The sequence below is a fragment of the Pyrus communis genome, chromosome 17 (genome assembly GCF_963583255.1).
Source record: "Pyrus communis chromosome 17, drPyrComm1.1, whole genome shotgun sequence".
NCBI classification, from domain to species: domain Eukaryota; kingdom Viridiplantae; phylum Streptophyta; class Magnoliopsida; order Rosales; family Rosaceae; genus Pyrus; species Pyrus communis.
This window is the reverse complement of record NC_084819.1, coordinates 8,375,850-8,385,981: the sequence shown is the minus strand read 5'-3', so window position 1 is coordinate 8,385,981 and position 10,132 is coordinate 8,375,850. Positions and strand designations below refer to the sequence as shown.

Genomic DNA, 10,132 nt, shown 5'->3' with positions numbered 1-10,132 from the left:
TGATAAAACTACATTTTTCTTTTTATTACTAAGAGAATACAATTAAATATGAAAATGCTCAACCAATGGTTGGCACCAATAGAAAGGGAGAAAAAAACTCCAACAAATGTGATAGATGAGGAGAGGGAGGGAGGGGGATTAGATAAACGACAACATTACAAGGATATATATAAGACTACAATCTAACCATCAACTTACAGTCAAATAAGAGAGAATTCTCGTTTAAATGCTCGGATGCTATCAATCTCCTGATCATACTCTTGAACAAAACACCAAATCAGGAAACGGCAAGCTATAATGCTCGCAGTTTCGACTGTGACCATCTAAAGGCAATTTATGTTTCCTGCATTATCAGAAAATTTACAAATAATAAAGTCTCGACACTTCTAGTGAACAAGTTCAGTAGAGTTAAATCATATATCTATGGAAGTGGAGAGACTTGTGGATATTGCGAAAATATGGTTTTCTGGACAATAAGCACCTACCTGAATTATAATCATGACCCTTCTGATTGCTCATCAAGGCCTTCGTTAAATTCACCAAAAATGTCTGGGCATTCATCCCATTTTCCCTGCTTCCTTGTTTCCCAATAACCACCAACATAGCGGAATGGTCCATCTTCACCCTCTCTCTCGAACCATCTGGGTTTCCACCCGTTTTCTTGTAGTTTCCTCGACTGTGCATTGAGAGTTTCAAGGATCATCACCAGCATTAATAGTAATAAAGTAATATTTCAATTAAATCATATGCCATCTTCTCGTAAACATATTTATTGCAAACTATAATACACTGAAAGTATTCCTAAAGATTTGTATATTTGAATGCATCAAATAATTTTCTGTATTTTCTCTTCAAATCTGCAAGGAACTGAGTAATATATTGTAAAAGCGTAAGAGGAGTAAACGGGGCAAGAGTAAAGCCATGCTTTTTTCTCCCGTTGCAACTGGGTGAAGTTGCTGAAGTCACTTGCAATGCAACCAATCAACATTGACCAAAGAGTATCGTAACTTCTTACATGTCAGCAATATAATTTCCCCAACTGTCCAACATAAAAGTTGTTTCATTGACACAGTTGACTCTAATTTGGCAAGTGACTTGTCTCTAGTACGGATTATTCATCATTTGGTGTGATCATGGTATAAAATTTAACTTTGATCGCATTCGGTATAGGAGTGTAATAAATATTTCAAATTGGGAAGATCATAGAAAAACCATATAAAATTACCAAGGAAAACAATATGAATATCGGATTACCTTCTACACGTAAAACCTAGCACCAGTAAAAAGAAAATCAGCCGATGAGGCTGGCATGTGTGTGTGTGTGACTAAAAGATACGAAAAGAAACCAAAATACCATTCTTTGCCTTTTTTCCAGTCGCTGTTTCTCTGCATTTGCCTTTTCGTACTCTCCATTCTCTAGATGCCGTTGGTCCGGTCTGAGCCTGGAATCGGTGGGTGGGAGCTTCTCCTTAATTGTGATCAAATACCCAGGATCAGACAAAGCTATAAGAAACAATTTGATGTGCATAAGGGAAAAATGGAAATGCATATGAAACATTTGATGTATTACATCATGTATACCTGCAGTCCAGGTGTTAGCTCATTCAGTGTCATTGCGAATGACGTTAAGTTGTATCGTGTGACATTAGGAAGTTTACTACTTTTCCACAACAATGAAGCATCTGAAGGATTTAACTTGCCACTCCCATCACCATTAACATAATGCATGCTTTCATCCCACTTCCCAAATAATGTAGCAACCTTTTTCCCCATGACATCTTCCACAAATCCGTGGACCTATGTGGGTGTAGAGTATACAATTGCAATCAATCCAGCAGCACAATATCAGGCCGGTACACAGCAATGAGAATAATTCAACATTCTCTACAGCATAGAACCATCAGACTGGACACAAATAAGAAACACACCACTAACCTGGTGAGGATTTCGGTCAAGAATCGATTGCTCTTTGAACTTTAGTTTGCACGAATGCTGACGATTACCACGTATATGCATTGTACCATGGTGATCACAATATACTTTACCAAGAATTATATTGTATATGCTTGTTGTGACCTATTACAAAACATAGAGATATTTAAGCACACTTGTAGCATACAAAAAAAAAAAAAAAATGCAACATAGTAAAGCATACCTTGCTCCACTGGAAAAGTTCACCATCATCAAACTGCAAGCTAAGAACTCCAACAGGGTCAAGCTGAATTGATCGTCCCCAAAATTTTGTGTGGATATTGCTGTCAGCCCAGAACTTCCACCCTCTACCTTCACAATGACAGGCAATGAGTGTTGGATGGTGACTAACCTGTATCAAGTAAAATTTATTGACATATTTTAGATTGAGTAGGATAACTTAAGAAAAAAGTATACACATATAAAACCACTGTAAGAATATCAAGTTCTCAAAAACATTCACATTTTTTGAGTTTTTTTCTTTTCTCAATTTCTAGGATTATTAATAAACTTTCTAAGAGTTTAAATGACAATAGTTCGTTGCAAGTTGCATAATCATTTGACCAAAAGTTTGAACCCCTTTTCTTTCATACACTGTTTACCTATTTTTCTCTCATCATAACTATTAACTGAAGATCCAGGCACTATAACTGCCCCTTCAAACATGAGTGGCAATGCCGTTTTCTTATATTTCTTGGAGGAATCAAACCCAAGCCAATTTATCATACTTCTACTTTTCATTTCTCCCAGTTTCTGTAAAATGGCACATTATTTAACGCTCACTTTATTGTCAAAAGATTTCTGTTGCGTTTTCTATTCTAAAATTGGGTAATCTCGTAAAGAGGTTATATCCTTGTCACAAGTTGATGCATATGTCACCCTCATTTTCACTTATCACACCTGTGCCCATTTATTTTACTTCCCTTACCTTTTCGGAGAAGAAGTGAATGCCTTTATCAGGATAGTCAGCTTCATAAGTTTCCCCTAACAAGGGATTGAATGGCTTGCAGTGCCGCCCTACAGATGACGCATATCCAGAAACTGCAAATGCAGCAACATTTAGAACCCTTTGGAGACTGTTTCCCTAATAAGATAAAGGACCAAAAACGAACAAAGTGAGATTCAACAAAAAATCAATAAAATTATAATTGAGGCGCTACAAAATATTCTAGCACACATTCCAGCCAAATAAAAACTCGATTTACTATTCTAATGCAAGAAATTGACGAATCAATGTTCCCAATAGTCTATTCTTCCTGCTATCCTCCTAAGACTTCTACTAGACATCAAATTTCAAACAAATTTATTCCACAAATATAACCACCAAAAGATTTACATTGTAAGACTAAAAACAAATAAAAAATGGTAACTGTATGGGCAGTCATCAATACAGACAATATCTACCATAAAGATGACATTAGGACAGCAATGTATAATAAGTAAAAAAGCCCACACTCACCAACCTTACCATTTTCCCATACTCATATGCTCGGTCCAAAAGATACGAGTACTCCAAATCCTCACAACACTTCTGAAGAGATGATATTGGCTCATTAAAGTACACAGGAAGGCATACTCGAGTGAGATCCTTTCCCACATTGTCTTTAATCATAGACCAAAGGCTGACCCCTTTCTCCTTCTCAACTGGAGTGGGAAGCTCTTTTCTCCTTTCAACGTGTGGGTAATTATAATCCTGAACTTCCTTCTCAGTTTGCGTCTCCTCACCATTATTAGTTTGACTTTGAGCTTCACTTTGCTTATTAGCGTTATTTACCACTCCTTTCATAGACCCACAACTTATGCTGGGTTCAGTGAAATACTCTTTTGTGTCATGAAATGGCATTTCATCTTCATCTGACACTTCCTCAAGCTCTTGTTTCTCAATATCGTCCGATGATTCAGTTGTGCTGCACTCTAAAAACCAAAACAGATGTTAACAAATCACGAAATGCTAAGAAGAAAGATAAAACAATGCTCTATGATGGCAGAAATTTTGAGTAATTAAGCATTCAGAGACAGTTGATTAGCAAAAGAAAATTCTTTGTGAAACAAAGCAAGAACAGAAAAAGACGTTTTTCCATGGACCATTTTAGGTCCTAAAATTACCAGCCACCTTGAGTCAAATGAAGACAACAAGCTCAAACCTAACTATCCAAATTGGAAATCAGTCAACATTAATTACAGAATGTAGCACTATTTGTTCAAATAAAACTATCTGTTATACAGAATAGATTTTCACTTGACCATAATTTTACATGCATAAACCCATGTGACCACCGGTAAACAATGCATGACAAGTTCTATTACAAACAGCTAGGGGCTGTGACATCATTTCTGCACACACCTCTTTTCTTTTCTAGCCATTGGATTGAAAACCAAATGGAGAATCACGGGCCAGCAGTACAAGTTCTATTACAAACAGCTAGATGCTGTGACATGATTTCTGCGCACACCTCTTCTTCTTCTTTTTTATTTACTAGCCATTGGATTGAAAAACTAAACGGAGAATCAAGGGCCAGAATTAAGAGAGTATCTCATGGAGAGGATATATGTGTTTATGCATATATATCTTCTGCACAATGTGTACATCCTCAATGCAACTCTCATGTTGAAAAGAGGTTTTTTTATCAAGGAATGGATCTTCAATGGATTATCTTAATACAAAATGGAATGCGTAGTTCAAGTCTAACACACGTCGCGAGTCAAAAGCTAACATCTCATGGAGAGCCTTACTATAGGTCTAAAGCAATCATTTGTACACTCAAGAATAACAACTTTCTTTGTTCATTATACAAGGAAAGTGTATTGTACTTAAAAGTAGAAAATGAAAGAAAGTATCAGAAAGTGGATAGGTAGCATAAAATGTTTACCACTATATTTTCCTGGTCCCAAACTTGAATACTCATGCTTTGTCAATTGATATTCACCGTCATGAATTCCAGAGGCTTCAGCTTCATAATTAGCTGCCTGCATATGAAAAAATATTTGGCTTAATGATATTACATAACCAGTAATTATACCATAAAGGTGAGACGGTAAGAACATAATAACGCATTTTAACAAACCCTTTTATACTTTATCTGACTGGCATACAAAACACCAGAAAGAATAAAACTATTCTATGAATGGAAACATTAATACTCTAACAAATTGTTCAAAGCGGAAATTTCCTAAGGCTCAAAGAAAAGTACAGAATGGTAATGGTTTAATTCTTTAAGCCCTCAGAGCTTGTTACTTAGGCGCAGTTCATATAAAACATATACCCCAGTAAATGAATCTTGCTTGCATGTTATTGACATAGGTTAAGAATTAAAAAGTGGTTCTAAACTCAGTAAGCATATCCCAGCATGCTAATTTAATCCTTATATTCTTCCAACCAGCTGTTGAGGACATGCATATATTATCAATGGCGTGTGACATTCACACACCCCATTTTACTTTTCAGACACCCTTCTAATTTTCGGCTGTCGGATCGGATGAATTGAAGAAAATCAATGGATAGAAATTAACAAGGGATGTGTAAGAAGTAAAATGGGGTGTGTGGATAGCACACCCCTTATCAATTATTGTCCTGCTAGACACTATAAATGAGTGCATCCATGACAAGCACCTGTTCTATGAGATATTAAGAATGAAATCCCACTGACCATAAAAGTATAGTACAATGGTTTTAAATTAGTTGAGAATATCAGTAAAAGTAACTACAAAATTCAAAACCAAAGTGAAGATATTGAGTACAATGGTTCTTTAGTTTTCCTGATGGGCCAAATTCTGACCAAAGTAAGTTCGAACATCCAACCAGGAGGAAGAATTTTCATTAGGTCAAGGAAGTAGAAGAAGAACAGGACTAAAATTGCAGTTAGAGGTGTGAGAAAGTACAATTTGAAAAGAAACATGGCTGAGTAAAGTTTAAGCCTTCAATTAACAATGTGACAAACACATCCCTTCAAGATATCATGTGCAAGCGCAAGCTTTCATTAAATATTTAACAAGTGTGCCAAGTAGTATTAAAAGTAGTTACCTCGAACTGCCTTAATGTGTCCAGTAAATTTGATCGTTGTTCACATATAACCTTAAGCTGTCCTTGTAATTGAGAGAACTCCGAGAGCATTATCTGCTCACAGTCCTGTACAATGCTCTCACCGGTTCCCTCTTCAAGCAGGCGCTTTTTCAGTCTTTCGGTTGATATAGATAAATCAGTTGGTACAAGGGAGAGACTATCATTCAAGGATCTATGAGGAAATAGAGTCCGAATTGATACCAAAGCTTGTAGCCAAGCAGCCCGATCGCTCTTTGAATTAGTCCTTAAATGAAGGGTCTTCGTAGCAGTAAATATGTAAAATTTCCGATCGTCGGACTTGCTTTCTCGGAAGGATGAGATCTGCAAAACAAACTCAAACAAATCTTTTCAGATTACACATGAAATTCAAAGTATTAGCACTTAACATTCAACACAAACACAAATTTATAGTCACTTGGTAAACCAACTATAAAAAAAACAAAAACAATTTCCTTGTTACAAAAGGAAAATGGAAAATCATCAATGCAGAAAACACACCTTCAATCTGCAAACCACATAAAAAACGATTCAAGCTTCTAAATTAATGACATCAACAATGCATCTCAAGCGAGATCATTCGATATCCATTCGGAAACCCAAATCAGAGATCTACCCGAAACCGGCAAGTCGGCAACCCCTCCTCCCTCCGGTTCTAAGATCACCACAGTACAGAAAAACCAAGGTTATAAAAACCTGGGTTTTGAAAAAGATTGAAACAAATCCACCTAATGCTCTCATAGTCTTCCCACAGTGTAACCAAACCCATTTTTCAAACCGCTACTCTGCCATCAAAATATAAAAACTCAAAAGCAACCCTTGGCGTGGAAACCAATCGCACGCCAAGTCAAAAGCAAAAAAAAAAAAAGAAACAAAAAAAAACAAAAAACCAGAAAAATCACAGAATCTCATTTCCATTTTTCAGATCAAACACCCTCCCCACCGTCCGATCACTACCCTCTTTCCCTACTTCTTCTTTAAAAAAAAAAAAAAGTAAAATAAAACCCCAAGTCACGTCTACAAGTAAAGTAAAACCCACGCTTTGTTTTCTTCTCTATTTTAGTGACGTGAAGCATTTAAAATTTGAGAAGGGGTAATACCGAGGTCTACAACGAATAAAAATCCAGCAGTGATATGACCCCAGGATAATACCGAGGTCTACAACGTAGCCTATCGCCCCCCATATCCACCTGCTGATGTGACCCACTCACACAAACACCCAGTTAAACTGTTAAAAATTGAAATTGAAAATCAAGACCCAGAAAAATCAGAGAAACCAAAATCCAGGATACGACGAACAATGCGGTGAACCGCCGGTCCATGTTTATTGCAGATTCAGAATCTGACCCAAGAAAATTAAAAACTAATTAATCAGAAGGACCTGACAAATTGACAAAACAGAGAAAAAGGTAGCGTTTTGGTTAAATTTTTGAATCAAGTCCCTCCCCATATTAGAAAGCTTTGCTGAAATAGCGACAAAAATGGCTTGGCTTCGGCCTTCCGGATTGTAGCATTGCTGCTCTGCAATCTGATCGCAGAGGAGAAAAACGAGAAACGTACATTTACCTTGAGCTGGACGATTCCAACCGTTTTCGGGGGTTTTTTGCTCCGCCGGCTTCCCGTCCCGCTGTTCATCCGGGAAAGGCGGTGAGTGGAGATCTCGCCGATGAGTCGAACGTCGTCGTCGTTTGGGGTTAACAGGCTTAGCGTTTCGGGTCGTCGAATCTTGGAGTAGGAGAGGACGCCGTTTCGGAGAAGGAACCACCTGGATCTCCACCCCTTGCTGTAATTGGTCCACTTCTGGAGGACTCCGGCGACGGTGGCCTCAGATCCCGATGCCCGGCCGGCGGTATTAGCGTCAGATCGGACCTGAGCCGCGGCCAGACTCGCCGGGAGGCTCCGGGTCCGGGACAGCGAGATCTCCGGCGATTGGTCGCCGAGACCCGCGCTCTCGAGCGTGATGCAGCAGAGCGGGTGCATCTCTTTGACCCGCATTTTCGCGAACCGAACCGACAGGGCGTCGGGTTAGACGTAATGCGGAAAGAGACGACTGGAAGCGATAATCGAGTTAATTCCCCATTCTCTTTGTGTTGAAGAAGTACCTGCAACAGAAACGGAGATTGACTGATAAGAACAATGAATATATATATATATAGACACACACATATATAATTATATGTATAGATGTCGGGTACCATCAATCAAAATCAAAATTAAATATGAGAAAGGAAAATGCAGGCATGCATATGTCGATCATCGTCGTTTTCAAAAGTGAAAATCTATAATCTTCTGAGACTCGAAGTAGGAAGAGAGAGACCTGTTCTTTCTCTCTCTCTAGACTTTATCTCTGGGTTGGAGACGAACCTGGGGACACTGGAGAGCTCTGAAACTGAGACGGATTCGGGGCGAAAGAGAGATTGTGAGAGGAAGTAGGGATTCTTATACGAGTAAACTTGACATAGGTTGTAAGTCTCATTAAGTTTTATTGATCTTTTTTTTTTTTAGTAAAAATTAAGCTTTATTGATCTTATAATAAGATAATATTAAGGAGATTAAAATTTTAAATTAAATAATGTATTACAAATAAAAAATAAGCTAATTAATTAATATTTAACTAATAATTCAATTATCAACGATTATACTATTTGGTATATAAAATTTGATTTAGAAATTGGGTAGTGCTAGAGATACTAAATTTGTAGACAAAATTTGCAAACTAAATGATTTGTCACTAATATAAATGAGCACATTTATCAACGCTTAAGTAATAATTCAATCATTAATTTTCATGTCTTTTAGTTTACAAAATAGATAATACTATATGACTAAATTTGTAGACAAAATTTATAAACCCAATGATGTGTTACTAATAGGAAATAAGCATGTTTATTAACTCTTAAATAATAATCTAATCATCAACTTATATGTCATTTAGTTTACAAATTTTATCTTCCTAGCCTTTTTGTCTACAAATTTAGTTTCCCTAACATTATCTTTAGAAATTTGATCTCTTAGTATTGACCTAAACTATAATAATGTTATCTTTCATGAATAATATTATTTTTATTAAAAATAGCATATGACTACACACCTTGTGCGTCTTTTATTTTTGTTTTTAAAATGTGACAGCCCGTCCCGAATTAATTGTACCATAGGTGCGAAATGACTAAAATGCCCTTGGACGTATTTGGTGTTGTGGGGTGTTGTTTTGTTGTTTTTGGTGTTGACTCTACAGGACACACACACACACCCATATCACTCTCGTGTCTCTCTCTTTCTGTCACGAACACTCTCTCTCTCTCCTTTTTCTTCTTCTTCTTCGTACGGACAATTTCGAAGAACACCATCTAAGCACGGATCAAAGGTTTGAAGGTGGGTTTTGGATTCTTAGCAAGCTCAGGAACTCATCCATACCATTTGTTGGACGTGAAACCTTCAAAAACCCGAGAACCAAGGAATCTCGATTCTGTGCACTGTTCATGCACGCGTGATCGTGAAGTTTTGAGGAGTTTTTTAAGGTCACATGGAGCTTTAGGAGGCCCTCACGAAGCTCGGGGAAGAAAGTTGAAGCGTTTTGGACGTCGGGAAGCTCAGTTTCAATGAGTTGGAGGTTTGGCCGAAATATCGTGGGTTTTTCTGGCAAGATTCCGTTGGTTTTAGGGCTCCAAAGTGGTAAGGTTTTGTTGTACTTGTTGTAAGCTTCATTTTGGTACCAATTTCATGGAATTTGGTTGAAAAATGAAGAAGATATGAAGTTTTGAAATTTTTCCTAGTTTCCGACAATGTAGATGGCGGCGGCTCCGGCGAGACTCACCGAAGAAGACAGGGGAATATTTCGTTAAGTTAACGAAATATTCTTAACGGTGTCAGGTTAATTTTAACGGAATATGCTTACTGTTAGACGGAATATTCCCTAACGCCGTTAGGGATTCCGTTAGTGGGCCAGGCACGTGCCTGCGCGTGGGCAGCACGTGTGGCCATACCTTGGCCGGCCCGTGGGGGCGCGTAAGACGTCAAAAAATTATTTTAAAATTATAAGGATGTTCGTGAGGTTGAGTAGATCACGTTGGTGTATTCATACACCCTATCTGAGAATTGTATGAG

General features: G+C 37.7%; 1 protein-coding gene across 4 annotated transcripts; it reads right to left on the bottom strand.

The window, feature by feature from the left end:
• On the bottom strand, positions 1 to 8,504 carry LOC137723267 (oxysterol-binding protein-related protein 2A-like). Of its 4 annotated transcripts, none has more exons than XM_068462421.1 (12): positions 8,393 to 8,504; positions 7,589 to 8,130; positions 5,993 to 6,352; positions 4,842 to 4,938; positions 3,440 to 3,885; positions 2,900 to 3,055; positions 2,156 to 2,323; positions 1,936 to 2,076; positions 1,582 to 1,797; positions 1,355 to 1,468; positions 486 to 676; positions 1 to 343 (listed from the first exon to the last, which is right to left on the bottom strand). In XM_068462421.1, the coding sequence occupies exons 2-11, from the start codon at positions 8,021 to 8,023 to the stop codon at positions 497 to 499; spliced, it is 2,313 nt and encodes a 770-aa protein (XP_068318522.1). In that variant the 5' UTR covers positions 8,024 to 8,130; positions 8,393 to 8,504; the 3' UTR covers positions 1 to 343; positions 486 to 496. The 4 variants fall into 4 exon arrangements, with proteins under 4 accessions (XP_068318522.1, XP_068318525.1, XP_068318523.1 ...); XM_068462424.1 differs by having other exon boundaries at positions 7,595 to 8,130; XM_068462422.1 differs by having other exon boundaries at positions 8,346 to 8,405.
• Positions 8,505 to 10,132: the final 1,628 nt, after the last annotated feature.

Bases quoted from the DNA above. Each gene is read 5' to 3' on its own strand.
- LOC137723267 (XM_068462421.1), bottom strand. From the start codon at position 8,023: ATGCGGGTCAAAGAGATGCACCCGCTCTGCTGCATCACGCTCGAGAGC. The intron at 4,939-5,992 runs GTAACTACTTTT...TTTCATATGCAG, and splicing joins ACACATTAAGGCAGTTCGAG to GCAGCTAATTATGAAGCTGA. The intron at 1,469-1,581 runs GTATACATGATG...ATCACAATTAAG, and splicing joins AGCTAACACCTGGACTGCAG to GAGAAGCTCCCACCCACCGA.